Source organism: Pholcus phalangioides, unplaced genomic scaffold (assembly GCF_987345545.1).
Source record: "Pholcus phalangioides strain wild (caught in Gottingen) unplaced genomic scaffold, Ppha-v1.0 ptg000015l_1, whole genome shotgun sequence".
Lineage (NCBI taxonomy): Eukaryota > Metazoa > Arthropoda > Arachnida > Araneae > Pholcidae > Pholcus > Pholcus phalangioides.
In genome coordinates, this window is record NW_028301608.1 from 110,576,441 (window position 1) to 110,600,315 (window position 23,875).

The following is a 23,875-nucleotide window of genomic DNA, read 5'->3' on the forward strand; positions in this document are numbered from 1 at the left end:
CGCCCCCTTGGGGCGATGGAATGTTCCAAGGGGCGGTAGAAGCTGCAGGTATAACATAGGATCCTATGGGTTAGATTGCATTGGAGGGGGGGGGGGGCGATGGTAGAAAACAATTTCTGAAGGGGGGGATGGGACAAAAAGGTTGGGAAACTATGGTATAGAACCACCTTTTTAAAACTTCCATAACTTCCATTTGTTTTTAAACTATTCTTAAGTTTATTGAATGGCCTGATTTCAACAAATGGGGCTAAAACTATAGAAAACCATCTGTAATTTTTGAATTTTTTTTTATTAGGAAATAAATTTTAAAACAAGTATCATAAAAATAGAAAAAAATGACAGATTTTTTTACCACTTGCAAAACAAAACCAGTATGATGCTGCCATCTCTGATAGAAAATATAAATCTTAAGCTAGTTAATAGGATTTAAATGATTTCTGTGTAAATATTGGTTATTTTTTGATGGAATTTTTAAAAGATGGTTTCATTATGGAGACATTGTGCCAGAAAGGGCTAGATCATATGTTTTGATGAAGTAAAATGCTAGTGTTTTTATGATAATAAACTCGCTAGTATTCAAAATATTTGAGTTTGAGTAGTATGCTGATATAAATATTACAGTAAAACCTCAATATAATGGACTAATAGGGGATGAAGGTTGTTGTCCGTTATATTGAGAGTCTGGTTTATAGAAAATAATTCTTATAGGAATGCAATGCTGCTGTATATGAATCAATGAAAGAACAGTGGTTAGCTGTAAAAAGTGTCTATTATATATCAAATATAAAACCGCCTTTTCAACATACACTATTTTTTCAAAGGTCTGTGTCTTTAGAGTTTAGACATTTTCTCAAATTTCTTGTAAAATACTAGACAAATTATTCTGAAATTTAGGTCATATATACCCTATATTGGTACTCACCATTTCCAATGAAAATTTAGTCACGGGTGCATTTAGGAGACTGATGAAAACTTAAATAAGAGAAAAATTGTATTTGTAAAATGTTTTTGATCTACCCTATATCCAAAAAAGCGGCAAATGACTTCAATTTTAAAAGTTTATTGTACCAACTTTGTACAATAAGTTTGTGCATTTTCATGAAAAAAAAATACAAATGTTTTCTACAAAAATTCCAATTTTCATTGCATCATTTTTGTTTATAATATGCTGAGTTTTCAACCTATTTTTACAAAATTTACAGAAAACATGATTATGTACATGAGACATACTGTATAGAAATTTAAAATGGACAAATCATTATTTGTGATGGAATATGACTATTTTTAGTAAACTATCATTAATTGTTCATGGACGAGAAATATAAATTTCAGTTTTTCATAATATGATTGCCAGATGTATAGTGTAACTTATATGAAGATTTCAGCTGGATGTCATGAAATATACATGATATTCTGAGCTGTAATTTTGAAACTTGCTGAAAGTAACTAAATAATAAAGAATTTTCCACAAATCACAGTATTGAGATTATTTTCTGTTATTCGACTATTTCGAGAATAAGCCCACAGCCTTATGCGAATTAGTGAAGATGTGTGTCTGATATGCTATGTAAAAGAAGTGTTTTAGAATAACATGTGTATGATGTCGAAATAAATAAACTGAAGTCAAAAATAAAATAACAGCAAATAATCATTTACTAATTTGTGGAAAATCCCTTGTTGTTCAGTTACTTTCAGCCAGTTTTGAAATTACAGCTCACAATATTTTCATGGAATTTTCATGATATCCAGCTGAAATTTTCTTATTAGTTGCACTATGTATCTGGCAATCAATTATAAAAAATAAAATTTATATTTCTTGCTCATGTGCGATTAAAAACCATTTGCTAAAAGTACTCGTATCTCATTGTGAATGATGATTTGTCATATTTTAGATTTCTATACAGTATGTGCCACGTACAGCCTCATGTGTGCTGTAAATTGTGTAAAAATTGGTTGAAAAACTCACCGTACTATAAACAAGAATCATGTAATGAAAATTGGAATTTTTATAGAAGACATTAGTGTTTTCATGAATACCGTGCTATTTTCATGAAGGCCCCATTCTGGGAATTTGGTTGGTGGAGCCTCAGAAAAACCACTTGGCCCGGGGGCCCATAATGCTCTTAAGACTGCCCTGGTTATACAGTGGGGGTCTGTTATAGTGAGGTTCTACTGTACTTGCAAAATGTATGAATGAATGGTCTTGCTTTAATCTCTTGTGTCATTTATTTTCATTCAGGCTGTATCATTTAGTAGTTATTCTGCTAAAACTTCATAAGTTAAAATTATTTTTTCTTTATTCTTTGTAAATATTTTTATATTTTGTAATGCATTTTAAGTGCATTCTCACATATCAAGCTTTGTGCTACTCTCACATGTAGACCTATGTAACTTGAAAGAAAGTTATTAAACTCATTCACTTGAGCCAAATAGCATTGTTGTAAAAAAAATTGATTTTCTTAGAAAAATTTGCCTCCTGACTGTAGGGTTAGGGAACTAGCTTTTGACTGTGCAGGACTGGGTTCCAATCTCGGTTTGGGTATTGATGTGTACTAACACTTACAAATCCCCTGTACAGATCCTTTAGATCTTGTGAGAATACGTGAAGATCATGTTATTTAAATAAAAAAATTTGTTATCATTATTTATGTTTTTTTATTTTCTAATGTGCACTTTTCGTTAAAAATTTGCCTTTCGTGCACGTTTGAGTCTGTGACCCATATTGAAAAAAAAATACAGCTGAGAAATTAGGTGCTCATTATAACCAGGACATGTTAGATTGCAGTGAATACGGTAATTATTCGATGACAGTATTTCCTGGTTCATGAGATTCTTTATAATATTATTTCAGAGCATTCATGACAGTCAGTTAAATATTCAATTTATCTGTCTCAATTAAAATGAATGAATTGTGTGGGCAGTTTCCCACTGTTTGTCATGTGAAAATTATCTATTAAAGATAAGAGTAATTTTTTTTCAAAGATCTGTTTTAAAATAATTTTTATTTTATCAATGCAGTTTAAATTCAGAAAATTTCTTTGTTGTACTTTGAATGTCATCAATTTTTTACGTGTTATTCTTATCATCAATTAATTATTTTTTAAGAATTGAATGATTTTCCAATTTAAATGACAATCATGCAATTATTCTGTTTTCCTTCTCTCTAAAAAAAGGGAGGCTCCAGCAGAGAATGTTAGTCGCTCCATAAAAAGCTTGATCAGGAATATTGGTGGAAACCTTCCTTCATCACCTATCCTTGGCCGCCATATACCCGAAAATCGACGTCAGGACGAGTATTTAGCTGCAGGTAAATACATTTGGTAGTAAAAAAGTTTGCTTATTCTTTTTTCCCCCTTGGGCACTAGTCTTTCTGTATAACAAAACTTTTAGCTACAAACAAATTTTAAATGAAATGCATGGTTTTATAATTTATATTATTATCATAACCAATTACTTTGGGAATAAATTATTTTTCTATAACTATTTTCCATGCAGTAAATGTTTACTAAAACAGCGATTTCTCATTATACTTATGTAGATTACTATGCTATGTGTCAAAAGTTTAGACTCGTTTTTTCTTTATAACTTTTGTAACACATTTTATAATGAAATACGATGTTTTTCACAGAAAATGAAAGCATTTTCTTTAATATAAATAACATTTTTTGCTAACATTTTATGAAATTATAAGAAATTTTTATATTTATAATTGTCAGCTTGTTGAAATTACGTGCTCCAAAAGTTTATGGAAACTAGTGAATACATGTATATATAAATTAAAACATGTTATCATGGCATAAGGTTTGAAACATATGTATCAAAGTAAGACAGAATAGGGTAAGAGAGAGTTTTTTTTTAAGATGCCAAGGCGACACAGCTTTCTACAAATGAGGTCAACAAAATAAAATTGAAGTTGCAAGGTAAGCCTACTAAAAAAATTTCAAAGGCTTTAAATTGCTGAAATAACATTATTTATCATGCTTTAGCCATTAAGATGCCTTACTATTTGAAAGCATAGTGTCGAAAAGACCTTGATGTACAATTTTACACTAAGATAGGCTGATGAATAGAATGGTGAATACTGTTATACGACAAATCAAGGAAACTGATTTTAAGGTTCATATGAAAAAAGTGTATCATATGAGTAATAGGTTAGAATAGGTTCGCAACCAAATAGCTTAGGGAGACAAATGGATCAATCTTATTTTTTGTGAAAAAAAAAGTCTTGTGTTGGTCCCAACAGATATACAAAGTACTGGCACGATTTGAGGTAACAGCCATGCTCATACTTTAACATATCAGTGTGGAGGCTCTGTGATTGTGTATGGGTGGCATTTGCATTTAATGACCAAACATCTTTGGTATTCCCAGATGGGAGACAGAGCTCACACAAAAATACATAAAGATATGGGAAAATAATCTCATTCATTTGAAAGTTGTCGAGGATCGACCACTTTCATGGTTCGTAACTATCAGTAAAAACAACTACAAAAAACCAATCCAGAGTCAAAAACCGAATGGGAGCAATGTATATTTATTCAGTCTAAAAACAGGTATATATACACAAGGCTTGTGGGAAGAAAATAACGCCACTCTTGTGATGTAAAACTAAATTTGCATGAATCAACGAAAAAACACCAACAGGTCCCAACAGATATACAAAGTACTGGCACGATTTGAGGTAACAGCCATGCTCATACTTTAACATATCAGTGTGGAGGCTCTGTGATTGTGTATGGGTGGCATTTGCATTTAATGACCAAACATCTTTGGTATTCCCAGATGGGAGACAGCTCACACAAACATATATAAAGATATGGGAAAATAATCTCATTCATTTTAGTGAAAGGGAGACAGAATAGGGTTTATCAGCAAGATAACGCTCCTATCTATACATCCAACGCTATCAAAAGCTATTTGGAAATAAAAAATGTGACTGCACTGAACTAGCCACCAATGGGTCCTGATCTCAACCCGGTGGAAAATGTGTGGAGTATAATGACCCATAAAGTCTACTCCAATGGGTGACAGCTCAACTTGTCTGTTTACTTGTAGTAAAACAAGTCCCGCTTTGAAGCATGCCATAGAAACTGCATAGCACAATTTGGACCTATAATTGCTTCAAAGTTTAGTTCTTTCAATGGAAGATTGTGTTTGTATATCGTCATTAGAAATAATGGTAAAATGATCAGTTATTAATTAACACGTGTTTGTCAGAAGTTATAATGTATAAATATGTGATTATTCTATAAACTTTCAAGATAGCTTTTATTTGTATTCTATATATTGTGGTTTAAAACCTATTTTTCTTTCAAATGAGTTGTTGAATGGCACTCACATCTGGTCAGTAATGAAATATTCTTCATACACAGTAAAACCTCGATAAGTCATCGCCTCATGTTATCAAAAAATTATGATGGCTTAAGCGGAGTGTCGTCAGTTTTAATGTGCAATCTTGTGAAAATCGTGTAAATTTAAAGTAATATGACATTTATTAAAGTATGAATCAAATTAACAATATTAATAAAATTTATAGATAGCAAAAGAAAAATTAATAGCAATTTTTTACCTTTTTGATCTCTTATTACTTAACTTATTGTCGTAAAATGTACTGGTACTCTTTGATATATACTAGCAATTTTTAATTTAGACTAACAGGCAGGGAAAAGTCCTCAACTTAGGAAAGTGTGTCTGATTTTTTTCAACAAAGATATTTTGTTTAAGTTTGAAGCCATAAATTAGTAGGGCCCCCATGCAGAAATGAGATCTAGCTTGAACAGTCCCTAATGTTTCAAAAACCTTAGTCAACAAATGAACTTCTCCAGCATAACTTTTGTTACTTAAACTGTTCCGTTCGGGTATATAGGATTTTATGGTGACTTTTAAGCATATGGCAATGCTGTTAACAAGCTTTTTTTTATGGGAGCCATAAAAATAGTCTGTTCCTCTTTCTCAGACTTTTTCATAGTGGCGAGTGAGTTAACCGAAATCAGCGATGAGTAAACGAGGGTTTAATAACATTGTTGTCTATGAAAGCTGGAAGGGCCTGAAGAAAAATGACGACTTAACCTGAGTGATGACTTATTAGGGTGATGACTTAATGAGATTTTATACTGTATGTACACATTTATTTTTGTTTGTGTGAAAAAACCAATTTTTTTTTAGATTTCTTAAACTTTCGGGACAGAGTGTATTTATAGATTTATAAATATATTTGTCGCTATACCTGAGAAAAAAACTCACTCAGTTTGTGCGCACTCAGTTTTCTTGAAATTATGTGATGGTAATTTTATTTATTATGTTTATTGTAGATTCTTTAAGTTATTTTCTCTTTGTTTCATAAAATTACATGGAAAATAGAATAAGTGTAATATGTCTCTCACATCAGTAGTGAATTGTTCGAAGATGTTTTATATCATCGATTTATATAAACAAAGCATGAGTTATATATTTAAAACATTTTGGACTACTAGGAGTATATTGAAAATATCAAAAGATTAGTTTTTTTTCTCACTAGGTGGAGCCAAGACAAATAGACACAAACCTCGGTCGCCTAGTGTTCCTCCCCAACCATCTAGTCATGCATCTGTATTAGATATGGTCCGTCCTACCAAAGAAGATCATCCTTCACAAAAAGTTTCATCGAAAATTGAGGTTTGATTTTTTTCCCCTTTCAATTTCAGCTATTTATAACCTCATCAACTTCAGACTCTGAATTAAAATTTTTTTTTCACCACTTATTCTGTAACTTATTTCATAATTTGTTTAATATTTTTATGTAACCATCATCCACAATTCTTTTTCTTCTATCAAAAGCAATTTTCTTGATCTTTTAACACCAAATTTTCATTTTATACATCATATTAACATGATCTTTAGAAGTATAAAAGGTTCAAAAATAAAATGGTGAATTTTTGTTGATTGATAATTTAATTATGATCATTGATAATTACTCCTTGGTTTTTTTCATAAATATGAGTTCTACCTCCAGAGAATTTACAGCTCTACATTTGTTACATTTTGTATATTTGGGTCTCATAAAAAAGACACTTTCTGCTCTACCATATTCAAATTGAATACCGTCCAGAAGCTCTCATTTGAATATGGTAGAACATGCTTCATAGTTGGTGCGGTTCTGAATCGCTGCCGCTATCTTAAACTCATGCTATTTGAGCTAGACTTGGAGTAGCAATGACAAAAGACCACAAGGGAAAAGATAAATTATCATGGTCAAAGTCAGCATTGCCAATGTGAGCAATAAAATATTACTTCTATGCCTATGCATTAAGTATATTTACTTTCCGAACAAACTTTTACTACAGATCATTAGATTATTTCAGAAGTCTGTTCTATTAATTTACTTTGTGTTTGAGTTTGTTGAAAACTCATTTACTTATTTATTTTGCATGAAACATAAGTAATAAGCCAAAAAACATGAAGTACTTTTTCCCCAAACCATTTCATAAGAAATTCAAACTGATGCAATCTTGGATGCCTTTTCTTCAAAGTAATGGGAGTCAATATGATTGTGGACAAAGACACAATAAGTCATAGTCCACAAGTGAACATTTTTTCTCTTTACTGGTGGGTCAATTAGAAAGGTTGGTGAGCCAAAACCCCACACCAGTTAATGTGTTTAAAAAAGGGCTTGTTTACTGTGCTTGTATTATCTCATAATTAATGAAAGGCTACCCTGTGTTTTAAAGTCTTACTAGTTGTAGGCTTTTATCAGTGCAATGTATCTGAAAATGAACACAAAACATATTTTTATGTATGTAAAAGGTGCACAATTTTTTTTTACTTTTATAACTTTCAGAATTCAAGGTATTATTTTGTTAACTAACTTTTGTAAAAACACTAGCTTCTGTCTAAACTACTCTTACCATTTACTGATGATAAGGCTGTTGGATTTGCTTATTGACGATTTGTAATGTAAAGGGGAAAAAAAATCTCTTGCATGTAGTTGTGTTGAAATCTTCTGTCTTTGAAGAGTTTCATATACAGTTATTTGTGCAAGTTTTATGTTTAATTAATAAAATCTAATTTTTTTCAGATTTTTTCTAACGTCAACACATTACAGTTAACATAGATGCAAAACACATATTACATTCTAAATATTAAACTCCAGGGATCACACGATTCATCCAGGGTTTAATGATTTGTAAACAATCTGCAATAGATCATTTTTTTATATTTGAATAAATATTATTCTTTTTTGCTGAAATAATATTCACTGTAATTCTGTTGAAGTTTCTCAATTTTTATACTGGTGTTTTAATTGCTAAAAAGCAGTATAGAAAAAAACCCTTTTCGATAAGTAAAAAATACAAATTGTATGAAAAATGTATAATTTTTTTTCCGTATATTTTTGTGTCAAGGCTTGACACTTATTCAAACATTGGAGTGTCTTTGTTTTCGAAAATACTTCACAATAATTACTATAGTGAATTTGACTTGCTTAATTATAAAAATACACTCAAATAAAATATCTATTAAAAAGAAATAATTTTCCTTGATGTTAAATATTCCAGTGAAATATTCATTATATAATATTCATTATATATATATATATTCATATATATATATATTCATATATATATATATTCATATATATATATATTCATATATATATATTCATATATATATATATTCATATATATATAATATTCATTATATATATATGAAATTGTGAAATATTCCAGTCTTATTTTGACTAATTTAAAAAAAAATTCCAAGATTAGCTGAACTGGTAATAAATTAGTTTTGGGAAAAAAAAACTGGTGTATATATAAATCGTATAAGGTCCACAATTAAAAAAACATATATGTATGCATTTTGGTGGTTTTTAAAGTGCTTTTTAGTGCATGTCCTCATGTTATTCAAATCAAACAATCGCAATTAAAATTAAAGAAAGTGAAAGTACCAAAAAAAAACAATTATAGTTTCTGTATAAGCTGGCACTATAAGGTAGGCATACGTTTATGCCCTCATAATTTTATTACACTAAATTAGCTATTGATAATATTCTTAATAATCATGGATTTTGATTGATATTCTATATATATCTTTTGACAATATTCATGGAATGCCTAAATACCTGCTTTTTCCAGGCCCCTTCACATTTACGGTGGAAAGCACTGGCTTTGGGCATATGGAAAAATGTGTTGCTGCAATAAGATAGTGTTAGTTGTGCTGTGGTGCTGGTGTATTTAAATTGTTCTATATTAATTCAATATTTTACTAAATTTTGTTTGGCAAATTATTTTAATATTATGTACTGTAAATAACTATAAACACAATACTTTAATTTTTATTATTTTTAAATTTCTTATTTATTCAGGTGGAAGTTAGTGAACATGAAAGCAGAACTCATCAAGCACCAACCAGTCCTGCACCTAGCTCCCGCTTATCACATCATTCATCTATGCCTGTTTGTTAGTGAAATTGCTTTTATATCTTTTTGGAACTAGTTTAGTAATATTTCTGTCTAAGCTTATTTTCTCCTCTAAATTAGAGCACAAATTTTACCCTGGGAATATTAATATCAGTTTGTGCCTGGTGTGTTTATTTCAGGGTGTATTTGTGCAAATATGCATCTACAAATACATTTTTCTTTAAAAAACATTCATTGAGAGTTAAGCTCAAAATATATTAAGCAATATTTTCATTAATGAACATAAATAATACTGCATTAACTGAATATTTATACCTAACTATGTTAGGAAAAGTGTTTTAGTTTGGGTGGTCATTCTGATCCAGTTGAATTACACATTAGCAGCCGCTTATTCTTGAATGAAGTTGCAAAATATGTTGGATTAGAGATGTGAGGTGAGAATATTCTCCTGGATATAAAAATTGGAGAATAATCAAGAATATTCATTTTTGTTTTAAATAGTTCAAATTTTTTTTAATAATTTTGTTTATATTGTGAAATATAAATCAGTTTTCATTGCCTGAAACATTTACAACAAAGCAATTTTTGGTATAATCACCAAATTGTGAGTATATTCTCCAGGTCATGATAAGAGGTTTTAAGTTTGGTTATAAAGATTTTAGAAACCTTTAGATTAAAACCTTAAAAAGTATTTTAAAATTAGATCAATTTTCAGAAATAAGTTCACAACAAAAGAAATTAAATCAAAGTTGATTGATAAAGGAAGCTATTCTTATACAATCACTTTCATTCTAAGCAGATACAGAACTGTTGTTTTCTTCAATGCACATACACTTAAATTCTGTATCACTCACATTTCTTTAAAAGTTGTTGGTTTAATTTTCTTGCTTTCAAACTTTGATATTGTGGTCTACAAACTTCAATGTTCCCATCTTCTTGACGGGAAGAGAGATGGGGACAGAGAATATTCAATATTCTTGAGAATATTCTCTTAAAGGACTACTATTATAAATTACTAGAGAATATTTTTATTGAAAATAATAATTATTCTCAAGTTATTTAGATTATTTATTATAATACATGTTATTACATATATTCTTGATAATAGTCTCTAGAAAGATTTCTGTAACTGAAGAATATTCTCATCGAGGAGAATATTCTCTGGAAGGACTATTATTAACTTCAGAATAATTCTTATTATTTTCTATAAGAATAATCTCCAGTAATTTATGAAAGTAGTCTTTCCAGAGAATATTCTCAAGGATATTATATGTAACTATATTATAAATAACAGAGTTGGATATATATATGTGAAATTAGATAATTACAAACTGGCTTGAAAAGACAGTTCAAAGAGATAAGAAATGAAATTCGCATAGTCAAAATCCATCAACCTCTTTACGATCAGGGGTGTAATATTGTGTCTAAACATCAGTGGAATAAATTCAAACAAGTTCTCTGTTTTCTTTCTTTTCTCATCATCATAAAGAAGGTTTTTGGTAACCTTTATCCACAGTTTTTTTCACACACATAATGTATCTTTCTAATTTATACATGTGAGAATGAAAGAGTGCACGTAGGGTGAGGGTAGTAAGAGTACTCTAAAAATACTTTCTTATCTACGTTATCTATTGTAGTTTTTCTTTTATATATATTTTTTCTTCCTCCTTCCTTTATCAAACATGCAGTTAGTTAGGTTAGAACAAGATTACTCTCTAGATTTATCGCCGATTCGTTAAATAGATATCATCCAGGGCATAGTAGCCCAGGTTGATAAGATACTTGCCTAAAGTACTGAAAAATTTTTAGAGGTGTCGCGAGTTTGATACCCGGTTAGTCCTTGTCAGAAACTTTCCTGACACAGGTACAACAGGAATGGCGACATGACCACAGGAAAAGATTGCATGTGAGGAACGGACTGACCCCAACATTCAAAAATCTAGTGTCTCCTGAGTTTGGGGGCATGCTGGCTGATTTGGAGGAATGTGGAAAATTTGAACTTTTTCACTGCCTCAAGTTTTATGGTCAGTTGAAAATTGTAGATCTGTACCAAGGGCATATACATACACAGTAAGACAGCTGGAAATGTTTAATATATTTTTTATATTTATGAGTAGACTTGAGTTGCTTGATTAACCAGTTTTGGTGTAAATAATGATCATTGAATCCAGCAATATGAGAGTACAATATGAATTTACAAACTGCAGAAGACAAAGTTGTGTGTAAAATAAGGTAGAAAAATCTGATTCTCATTCTGTAAACTTTTGTTCGTATTATTGTGATGATAGGTTTTAAAAGCAATAGCTCAAACGAATTAGGTTGAACAACAAACAATATTTACATGCAACTAATTTTTTTAAAAAAAATTGCCATCAAATGCTTTTTCTTATCATAGTTAGATGTCGTACTTAGCAATTAATTCAAATTTTTTTGGTTTTATCATTTTAGTGGCCGATCCAAAAAGTGGTTTCCTCATTCTCAGTCAGGTTCGTTTTTGTTTGGTTTCAAAATTTATTTGTTATTATGTCTTGTTATTCTTACACACTGTATCCTTGATTTCATCTGTTGCAGCTGTAGAGTACCTGGCTTATAGTGAAACTAGATATAACAAACAAAATTTTCAGTCCCTTGTAATTTACGATCTGACTATATATGAACTCTGAAAAGTTTACAGTTTTTTCCCCGCCAAAAATTAATTTTGTTTTTACCTTACAACCTACTATTATATATGTTACTGCCAAAGCCTGAATTTGGTCACTTGGCGAATTGTGTGTGTGTGTGTGTGTCAGAATTTTGTCTGAACCCTGGCTAATGTCAGAATTTTGGGCTTTGAATCAGTTTGCAAAATAGCTGGAGATCCCTGGCCAAAGTATGATAACAAAGGACATAATTCAGGGGGCATTGCCAAGTTGGCATATTTTTCCGTGATAATTATGTCCACATTAGCTATGGAAACTCGTCAAATCACAGTCATCAAACCACGATGTGATAATCATTTTCTTTTTTTCAAAATTTGACAGAAAAACTATGTGTCTGTATTATTATAAAAATAGTTTCTCAAATTTTTATTTTTCTCTCATTACATGGAGCTAATAAAATACAGCTACTATAACCATCATGTTGGTGATGAAAAAAACTGGATTTGGCACCTACTGGACCTTTTTACATCAAATATCAAACTTTGGCCAGTGATCACCGGCCACTTTGTGAATTGGCTGGCCAAAGCCTGAATCATTTCTAAAAATCAAACTTTGGCCAAAACCCAAATTCGCGAATTGGTCACACTTCAGGCTTTGGCAGTAACATATACAATCAGAACCTAAGTATAACATTTGTGTAATGTTACCCATCTATAATGTTATTTTTTAAAAGTTTTGTACCAGCATAATTAACAAAATTGGGCTCACTCATTATTAAGTCATCCAGCTTATTGAGCTATTTTTATTCACCCCCTCCCCTCCAGGGGGTTGTGATATTATGCAGAAGTCTTACTGAGAAGTCGGAGTGATTACGTTTTACATTACAGGGTGATTCTAAATCCCTGGAACAAACTTTAAGAGATGATATAAGACTCTTAAACAAGCAATTTTTGTCACAGAATGTGTGGTCGAATCACAATTGCGAAGGCAGTAGAGGGTGGTTTTTGGAGAGTGCTTAACAGCAATAAACCAAAACAAATATCATATTTTCCTGGCAGATTTTCTGCAATATGTGCAATCAGCCATTCGAGGGTTGAGGGTATTGTAATGTAATAGGCCCTCTTAATGGTGCAAACCTGTGACAGATATCATAGACAGATACGTAGTGACATCACACTTTGCCTCTTGCTGGCTTTTCTCTGGCATTTTATAACCTAGGGATGGATTGCCAAGAATAAAGCATCTTTGTTTTCTGTAGTGTTCATAACTGAGTGTATATAATGGATATTGTATATGACTTGACTATTTTACCACACACCAACTCTGGTCATATTTCCATACTACAATTTCCAACCAATAGAGTTCGGTGGGAAATGAAGGCACCATCTATTGGTAGTTCCCCCCAGGCTTAGTGGGTAAAAAACTTGTTTTCAGTGTTCCTTCCTCCAGATCAAATCCATGAACTCTGACGGTAATTTTCATGGTGGAAGGAGAGCATCTTACCACTGCATCACTCGGGCGCTCATATGTGACTGTAAATATAGGTTACATGTATCTCCAATTAACCTACAGCACCTGCATGCTGTTACTTCAAAGATGACTGATGAAATGTCAAAGTTTATATTTGATAGAATGTTAATTTTTTTCAATTTGAATTGAAGTAAGTTTCATTTTGATAAAATTCTGGATACAAGTTTTTTTTTTCTCTACAGGAAGAATATTCAGAACACAACTCATTCATCACTCAGTGCCGTTTCAATTCTACCGGAACATTTGTAGCTAGTTCTGACGTTGATGGTGTTGTAAAGTAAGTTTAAAAAAGTGATTTTCTTACATAATTAAACTGTATTAGTTTTCCCCACATCCAACTGAAAAAATACAAACAGTCAAGAAAATCAAATAAATACAATTGTTTTTGATTACACAAATTGTCAAATCATATGACATAGTCCCATTTAGGACTATGTCAGTATGTAGGAACCAAAGGGCAAGAAATATAAGACAAATATACTGTTGGTAATTATTTCTTCTTTGAAATGAGTAAAGCCACAGAGATCAAATACAGGATATTACAATTTCACGTAAATAATCAACACTGTACACAAGAAGCAATTCAAATATGTTCAACAAAAGGCACACTAATAGTGAAAACTTGGTTTTATTTCTCAAGTATAAAATCTTGCAAGTGAGATAGACCATTTCATTGGTTTTAAATTATTTTTTTCATTTTTCCGATAAAATAGCAATTCAAATTTGAATACAAGAAGTAACGTAATTGATATGTGTTCATGCAAAGGATTTTCTTGATTTTTTGCTGGTTGACATTATTTCTTGCATCTATTTTTTTTCATTAACAATTTCCCATGGGACAAAGCATGAGTGATCCTTAATTTTCCTTTAAACAATGATAAGCAAGATTTCCTGGATAAAACTAACACAAATTGGGGGAGGGGAGAAATACATATGAAATTTATGAGTATGGTTCAAAAGAGCTTGATAACTTCTGTGTGCATGGTATTTGAATTTTGATGATTTAATCATTATTCTACAACAGTGGTTCTTGACCTTTTTCTTGTCCCTTACCCCCTCAGTGTCTGTTTGATTGAAAGTTTAATTTCTTTGCAATTAATGACATTTATTATCCACCCATTAATTGTTATAACAATTCTAAATGTTAAAGATAGTAGCAAAATTAATTTATTGAAAAATATATATATACACACAGGTTTTTTATATCAAAGCAAAAAATGTAAAATTAATATGTCAGTTGTTAGTGACTAATTTGTGTTGTTTTTTCATAATATCCTTTTGAAATTGGGGTTCTTTCTCTGAAAGCACTACCTGCATATCATTACTTATATTCAAGCAATTTCCTGGTTTTTGTTTTCATCAACGAAAGTGATGAAAACTCCATTCTGCAAAGGGTAGGCGGTAGCAAATGATAGAAAGTTTGCAAAGATGTCTTTGCCAGTTCTAGAAATGGTTCCAACTGAACACACTAGAATCGTTCTGAATCAGAATTTTGAAATTCCATTTGAATACATGCGAAGGGCTTGCATTTCTCTCAAAATGATAATCTTTTATTAAATTACCATCTTTCATAGAATATTAAGATCACAGAAATGCTTTCCGACACCTCTGGTTGAAAACCACTGTTCAAAAGAAATCCTAATTTAGTGTTTGCATAATTTTATTCCATATTTTAAAATTTATTCTGGAATTAAATTTACTATTATTTATAACTGCATCTGATGTAAATTCCATTATGACTGTCTGGTGTTGTAGTGGACTGTAATTTTATTATTATTTGGCTGTGATTTTGTTAGGGTATGGAATGCAGGTACATCAGTTCAAACACATGCCACATTGATGTCAAAATCCAGTGTTTTTGCTCTTGAATGGGCACCAAAGAGGGAAAGACTGGTGAGTATCAATTTAAAAGATGCATGTATGGTATTTATATATACACTTCTTTTATGTCACTGATTTTGAACACATAACTAATTCACACAAAACAGAATTCAAATAGTTGCAAAAAGAAATCAATGTTTTAGCCAAATTTTTTCAAATCAAATGATTATTATTGTAGTAAAACCTCAGTATAATGATACCCTACACATCATGAGAAACTACAGTTGTAGAGGGAGGATTAATGTTATATCAAGAGGTAGCATTATTGTCAGACACAACAGAATTATGCTTTTGTTGGCATCATTTCTAAATTGGCAGTGTTAATACCATGATGATATGTATTTTAGGTACAGTATATACTTATGTATAAGTCGGACCCCCCCCCCCCCTCATTTCAGGAGGACCACCAAAATTGCAAAGATTGAAAATCTGTGCATAAGCCGACCTACCCAAAAAGCAGCTAATTTTAGAGAATTTTTTTTTTGTATATTTTCATGCAATAAAAGTTACAATGGAAAATGATTCAAACTTTGTAATCTATTCTTTTGATTATCCAAGTTTTCCATCAAAAGCCCATATGGTGTGGCAGCTTTGCTTTTATCTTCAACTGTGCTGTCATTGCATGGTCAATTTTAAAGAGGATGCCACCCTTAGTTCCGCACATCGTGTTACTGATACAGAACGTTTTAAAGGAATGATTTTGGTAGAAGCAGAATTCCATGCTTCGTAAACCCACTGGCACAAGAAAAATACCAGATTTCTTTAAGGTATCTTTAATAATTTTCAAAAGGCTTGTTGTGTAATGCTCACATTTAAAGGCTGTAAAATCGTACAACTCCAAGTGTATTAAAGCCATGAATGACGTTTCTAATTTTTTTTTGCTTTGGCTTTAACATCATCAGTTCTTTAAGTTTGAACATAGCTACAAAAATCACTACTGATAAGTAACACAATCTAAAATAATGCTGTCCAACAATGTCCAATAACATTGCGGATCTTTAAGCTAGCCATATGGAGGCCCTTTATATATTAGGTTTGGAGAACTGGGGATTGATATTTTTTCAAAAAACTCATCCGTGTAATAAGCTGACCCCTCCTCCCCAAAATTAAGAAACAAAATTCTCAACGAAAAAACTTGGCTTATACACAAGTATGTATGGTATATTTATTCACAGCAAATAATTCTAATTAATTTGGTCGAATGAAATTTAGTTTCAACTTGTAGTTTCCAGCACAACACACTAAACTGTGTGGGTACACTTCAGTGTACTACTTGTGAAATAGCTTCACTGCAACTTCATTAATATTTTCTGAGGGTAGATGGTGAAAAATACTGACATTATTAAAAAACCTAAAAAGAACAAACACTGATGAGAAATTTGAAAATGGTGATTTTTTTAGTGGAATATAAAATATATCTAGAGCAGTTTCCGAAATATCCTAAAAACAGCAGTGTCGTGAGTTAAATCTTCATGGCAATAAGTAATTGTCCTTTGAGCAAGATTAATTAATTTGTCCCTGGGAATCACTTTTCAAATACATCTGAAAATTTTCATTCTTACATTAAATTTCATATATCTGGGGATTTTTCATTCTGAAAAAATGTTTTTCAGAAAGATTTTGAGCTATTGTATGTTAAATGAATGACTAGACTAAGAGAAAATGTATTTAAAGGAAATAGAAGGCCTCTTTTTAAATTCTTTATTGTTCAATTGTGGAGTTTTTTATATCAGCCTTCAGGGTCAGCTTCATTTTTTTAAGTGCTGCTTAGTGTTTTCTGAAAGTTATGTTAGAATTTTTGGCACTTCCTGGAACAAATTAAATGATTTTCCACAGAAACTATGAAAAATTACATTCCAACTGACAAGGGTGATTCCATAACAGATTATCTTCGTTAGCTGAGGTATCACTGTGTAATTTCATGGACTAGGAGGAATGGGATAAATAATTTGCTGACAGCTAAGGCAAATAGAAACTGATGTGGAAATAGTGTTTTATTTACTAAACCCGAGATTTACTAACCTAGATTTTACTAAACCTAAAATTAAGTAATTGCTGCATCTGAATTGGGCAAAATGTGTCACAAACCAAAAGTTAAAGAACATTGTTGTAGACATATGGATTACAAAACATAGGTTCAAATTCACAATAGAACATGGAAGAGCCTGACAGGTATAAGTACATGCTGTGCAGTCATTAGTTGGTCAGCTGTTGAAGAGTCTCACACTTGCAGCTAGCAAAGAATTTTCTAAATTCAGTTCACCCATTAATGCAACTTAGACACGTTCTGATGATTAGAGGAAATGGGGAAAATGTTGACATTTGGTTGTTACGAAATGTTCTCGGTAACCCTTCAATGTGATCAGAGTGGCAGACTCACATCGCAAGGACCCAGGTTCAAACCTCACAGCTGCCACAGTGGTGGTTGGCTGAAGTTGGTTTTCGGTGGTTCAAAACTTTGAGGCGCGAATATGAGCTGGACCCCCCCCCCCCCTTTATTTAAAAAAAAGTACAAAAGGCCTACAAGCAGTACAAATATTCAAAACATCACACTTTGTAACATAGATGGCAGCACTAAACAATTTACACATAATACTACTTAAGCACTCAGACTGTTAGGTACACACTCACACTTCTGGCACAACTTGATCAGTAGTAAATAGCCCATGGTGATAGACCATGTCATGCTTGGATTAAAAGAAAGAAAGTTACCTTTCGAGTCTGTTTTAATGAGCTGTGTGTGTTTGTTTTTTTTAGCTGTTACATGGTGGTGCATTAGGAAAAGTTAGATTGTATGACATCAAAGAAAGGAAAATCGTTGGAGAAGTTTTGCACAACAGCAATAGCAGCAGTTCTACAGACTCTAAAAGGTGAGAAGAAAAAGCATTAAAAATTTCACACAATTTATTACAATACTAGAAACAATGTAGTTTATTTAACATATTTTAATAGCTACCAAAATTTCATTTGATGATCAGTTGGTATTATGTGGGATATATTAATGCTTGATGTAGATTTATAGTGATATCTCGACTAACAAGGATAATTGTTAATCATTAAATTAATTCTAAGCAACGCCCAAAATTTATAAACAAGTTAAAGATAAAACATTAAGAAACACCAAAAATGACAAAAACTGACCTAAGGCAATGGCCTTGGATGAAGGAGAATTAATAAGAAACTAAACATATTTTTTTTACACTGTATAAAATCCCATAGAGTTTGTAAGTGTCGCTCTCTATGATCTGCTCATTTCTCTGTCTCATACGTGCAGATTATTTTGAAAGGTTTGATTCATACATTTTTCATGTTTCCGATTAGCTTCTAAAATGTCTAGGTCATTGAGTTTAATGCTAAGAGTTTTGCACTAAAAGCACATGTGCACTGAAATTAAGTCTAGGCTTTATTTTTTGATTCATTTTTTCCTTAGTTTAATCTTTCCCTTTCCCATTGAAACGTCTAAAAGTTTTCTGAAAAAGAAATAAAGAGGTGTGTCTGCCTAGAAATGATCCCAAGGTGAACATAAATTAACCGGGCTGGAGTGATAGTTATTTTGATGGTGATCGGCATGAAAATTCAGCTTACGATGTGACTGTGTTGTGTTAGAAATGAATTATCTTTTGGGTTAGATAATACGAGGGAACAACTGATGCATGTTGACCCAAAATTGCAAAAAGAACCACGGCTATGAAGAATCCACAAGAGTCCCTCTTTTGTCTACAACAGCGAGTAACTCCCGATATAAAGAGTATTTTCACTGTTTGCTACTGATGAAGGAACTTCATATAGTTTCAAAACGCATATAGCCGTGGTTCTTTTCTCAATTTTGGGTCAACATACATCAGCCGTTCCCTTGTATTGTGTTATGTGTTAGTATATGCGTTCATATCAACAAAAACCTTTGTTAGTTGAATCTGTATTCATTGACTAAGGCCCAAAAAATCTGTAATGCCAAGGTATTACTATATTCTGAATCGCTTTTGTTTTCCCTCTTGTAGCTTTGATTTACATCAGTTATTTTGAAATTTTTGATTCATACATTTTTCATGTTTCAGTCAAGTGTTATGTGTTGCATGCAATCCAACTGAAGCCAACTTTGTTGTGTCTACAGACTCTGGTAATCAGGGCACACTATGCCTTTACAACATGCGTACCCTGCAAGCTGAGGTCAGTAAAAGTGATTGTCTTTTTTGTATGCTTTCAAATCGACCAAAAGTCTGTGGCCTAACCACTGCAGTGTATGTTTTTTAAAAACACAATTTTGGAGGATAGCAGTGCCTGTATCAATTTTTGCTTAAAAAAACCACAATCTTCAAGAAATAGCTATGAACATTATCGTATAACATCCAAATATCAACAAATTTTAATAATGATAATTTATTTGCATAGGCCATTGGCTCGTTATAAAGTTTGATAACACTATAATTGTTCACAATACATAATTTTTTTTAAACAAAATAATAAAAACAAAGGCAAAAAAAAACAAAAACCATAATCGTTGAAAAATGATGTGTTCAATGTTTCCATTGAGTCCAGAATTACAAAGTGTACAAGTCATCATAAATATAATAGAATAAAATTTCACCACTGTCACTCGAAATAGGATATACTAGATCTCATTTGGAAAAATATGCAGACAACTTTAAATGGTGAATTAAAATTTAAATATGGCTCATGTAAAAATGAGAAAATTGAATGTTTATAAAGTGGGAAGTTTATTGAGTTTAAAATATGGTTATATATATATATATAACCTTTATGGTAATTGCAAGTTGCAATATGCTTTAAAATAGATGGAATGGTATGCTTAATTTTGGTAATAGACAGGGACCATAGATAAGGATAGCTGTATTTCGATAAAATATGTTTAACTTAAGAAACCCAGTATTGTTGTACAAAGTTGTATTGCTATTTTTCTGCTTATTAAAAGCCAAAAAACATTTTTTAGCCAGCCTATTATTGTCAAGATTAAGAATTCGAAGCCATAAATTTAAAATATCAAATATCAACTAATCAGATTGCTCAGAACTGTTTCTGTATAGTTCAAATGCATTTTCCTGGAAATGCGTGCCTTTTACACTGATGTGACATGTACAGAGAACGAGCTTGTTTTGCCAATGGTTTTTAGACTGTTGCGCTTATACCCATGTGACAGATAAGTCAAAAAATGTGGTAAATTATATTGTTTCACATTGCTCAAAGATTTAGACATTTGAAAAATTCATATTTTGAATGGTTGTAATACAACCCTCCTTTGCTATTATTTGCAGTAATTAATATTATATGGGGGGTAGTTTGATGAGCCAGGTAAATCTCTGAGATAGCAGCATGATAGCTTTCAAATTATTACAATTAAAAATATCACTCTTCAAAACATGTCACAACAAGTTTGAGCACAAAGAGCTTTGTGGTTTATTTTTTTGCATTTTAAGTTAAGTACCTAAGTTTAACTTAAGTCCTAAGTTTGGATTGTAGCAGTTTCTCTGAAAATGGATGATTATAAATACATTGCAGTGAAAAAAATTTTTATCTTAAAAAGTCTAAAGCTGCCGAGATCAAAGCTGAGTTGGAATAAATTCATGCGGGGACTCTGCACCCATCATTAAAGACCATTTATTTTTGTATCAGTGAATTCAATCAAGCTTCACATCCACCAAAGAAGAAGAGCATCCCGGGCACCTGGTTTAGGCCACTACTCTTGAAATGATTGAAAAAGTCTATGGTATGATGGAAGATCACAGATTGAAGGTGCTTGAGATAGGTGATGTTGTGGGCATCTCAATAGAATGAATTTACAAAGATTCTCCATGAGAAATTGGAAATAAAATATCTTTTTTGCAGGATGAGTGCTGCAATTGCTGGCGATTGATCAAAAGCGAATGCAAAAGACATTTCAAAATAAAATTTGTCTATATTGGGTCATAACCCTGAAGAGACTCTCGGCATCAATTTTTGATCATGGGTAAAATATGGATTCACCTGTGTACATCAGAGTTACACAAAACAATAGTCAAAGCAGTAGTAAGCAATGGTGAAATGGCACCAAATAAGGCTAAGGTTGTTTTTTCCTGTTGGAAAATTGATGGCTACATTTTTTGGGGTTTTCAAGACAGTCTATATCGGGACTGGACAAATCCCAAAAAATCTAGGTGCTAGAACAATTTTTTAAGCTCAAAAAAAATTTTACCTGAAGAAAAATTTACCTGAAATTTAAGATCCAAAATAATATTTTTTGACTTTTTCAGGGCATAGTGACAAATTCTGAAATTTTTGTGCCGCTCTTCGCATGCAATTTAGTAACTACAGGAAGAAAATTTTGGGCGCTAATACCAAGTTTTTAGTCACCATGGCTTGTATATGTAGACTACTTCAGAAGGATCAGACAATAATTGGAGAACATTATGCCCTACTTCTAGGAAATTTGAAAGAACAGCTGCAGATGAAACGGCCAAGATATACATGCAAAAATAGCCCTATCTCACAGATATACCGTTGCATTGGCTAAATTGCATGAAGTAGGCTCTGCACCAATCCCTCATCCACCAAATTCTGTGGATTTGGCCCCCATTTGACTTTCTCCTGCTCCCAATATTGAAAGTTTTGCTTGGTGGAAAATTTTTTCTCATATGAAGAGCAGTAATTTACAGGCCATTGCAGCTGTAAATTACTTTTTTGAAAATGCAAATCTAGAGAAAATGTAATTTTCTGTGGGGATAAAATAAATTTTAATTTTGTTGGAAAAAGTATGTGGAGCTTGAGCAAGACAATGTTGAAAAATAAAATAGATTTTTTTTCAAAAAAAGAAAGGTAAATACCACTTTTTACCTTACTTATCAAACAATCCCCTTATCAAGCTAAAAAACAAATGGATTTGGAGATACTTCATGCTTAATTGTTTTTCTTAAAGTAAATGGTGTAATTGACTTGTACATCCGCATGAGTGTCAACATTTTTTTGGCTTTACCTATGAGATTTTTTGAAAAACTTTGAATTATGAAAAAGTTTGTAATATTCGGTAGAAGAGATTTTTGTAAGGCAAATCTCTGAAAACTTTTTACGATGAGGAAATACAGCGGAATCCCACAATGATAAACTTTTATATACGACAAACTAAAAACGTTTGTCATGCATGAATCACAAAAAGTATGAAAATCATATATAAGGAACTTGAACCTGTCTTCGACCTGAAAATTTTTTTGATTTGTCTAAGATCTTTTTTCCCAACTAAAAATTCTTTGCATTTCGTTCCTTTGGAATTCTTCATTGGTCACCCTGAAAAATGAAATTTTTTATCCCTTCGCCTTCTAAGCAAAGCTCATTAAAGGCATGGTCCATTTCCATGGTACAATAAATTCATCTTGAAGAGCATATCATAGGAGTCTTTATATGGTGGGATTAAACTAGTAAAACCCGAGATAAACTGGCAACAGCAAATTTAATTACGATGCTGATGTTTTATTTTTTAGCTATTAATTGCTAATATTTTGTATGATTTTGTGCAATATACGGGGCTGTCTTAATGCCTACATGGGCCCACCTGGACACCACCCTTGCCTCATGTTAATGGAATAAAAAAAACAATATTTTGAATTTGAGGGTGGCTTGTACTTTAGAGCTATAGGTCAGGTGACCTAGAGTTTCTTTTTGCCCATGAACCCTTGAGATGGTTTCTGACGATATGATCCATATTTTTTGTTAGATTGGATATAACAAACTGAATGTTGAAACTGTTCTTTTTGCTCTTAATTGTATTTGATGTTTTCATTAATTCTATTTGTGCATGAACTTTTTGCAGCAGGTTCTAATTTTTTTTTCCTTTGCAATTTTCTGAACAGCATGTATTGCCGTTTTCCTCAAAAAGCATCTGTTGCTATTGCAGTTCATTCAACCACAATGGTCAGTTGCTTCTTGTTGGAACAAAGGATGGCACTGCACATATCTTTGGTAATCAAACTTATGTTTTATCATAATTTTAAGAATCTTACCTTATATTTTCTGGGAAGGGGCAAAACAATGTGTTCACACACTTATAATATAGGGTTACTAGATTTCAATATAACAAAACTGGGACATCAAGTCAAGTTTTGCCAAGTACAGGTGTCTTTCACTTTGTGTGATTAATTGGTTCCGCAAAATTCTCATAAGACTAATTATAATTCTCAAAAAGTGAGTTAAATTTAACAGGGAAAAGATAGGGGGGGGGGTTAATTTTCTTCAAGAAGATAATTATTCAAACTAATGAATATCTCCCATAATTTTGGTGAAATATGAATGAATTAAATTAATACTTTCTCAATCTTCTGATTGATTCTAGTGAGTGTGAATGTTTCCTTTCTTGAAGAGTCTGGTATGATAAGCTGATAACTCTTTTTCATGAAACAGTTGAGATTCTGCTGACAAGCAGCATTTTTCGTCTCCTCATAAAAACGTA

General features: G+C 31.8%; 1 protein-coding gene across 1 annotated transcript in view; it reads left to right on the forward strand.

Moving 5' to 3' along the window:
* The window catches only part of LOC149077575 (WD repeat-containing protein 91), a 40,225-nt gene that overhangs the window by 10,989 nt on the left and 5,361 nt on the right, over nucleotides 1–23,875 (forward strand). Inside the window, exons 6-14 of the mRNA XM_089245144.1 lie at nucleotides 3,174–3,307; nucleotides 6,518–6,654; nucleotides 9,341–9,434; nucleotides 11,843–11,880; nucleotides 13,746–13,840; nucleotides 15,360–15,456; nucleotides 18,202–18,314; nucleotides 19,500–19,611; nucleotides 23,280–23,388. Of these exons, the coding sequence (XP_089101270.1) occupies nucleotides 3,174–3,307; nucleotides 6,518–6,654; nucleotides 9,341–9,434; nucleotides 11,843–11,880; nucleotides 13,746–13,840; nucleotides 15,360–15,456; nucleotides 18,202–18,314; nucleotides 19,500–19,611; nucleotides 23,280–23,388 (929 nt within the window). The remainder of the gene's footprint in view (nucleotides 1–3,173; nucleotides 3,308–6,517; nucleotides 6,655–9,340; nucleotides 9,435–11,842; nucleotides 11,881–13,745; nucleotides 13,841–15,359; nucleotides 15,457–18,201; nucleotides 18,315–19,499; nucleotides 19,612–23,279; nucleotides 23,389–23,875) is intronic.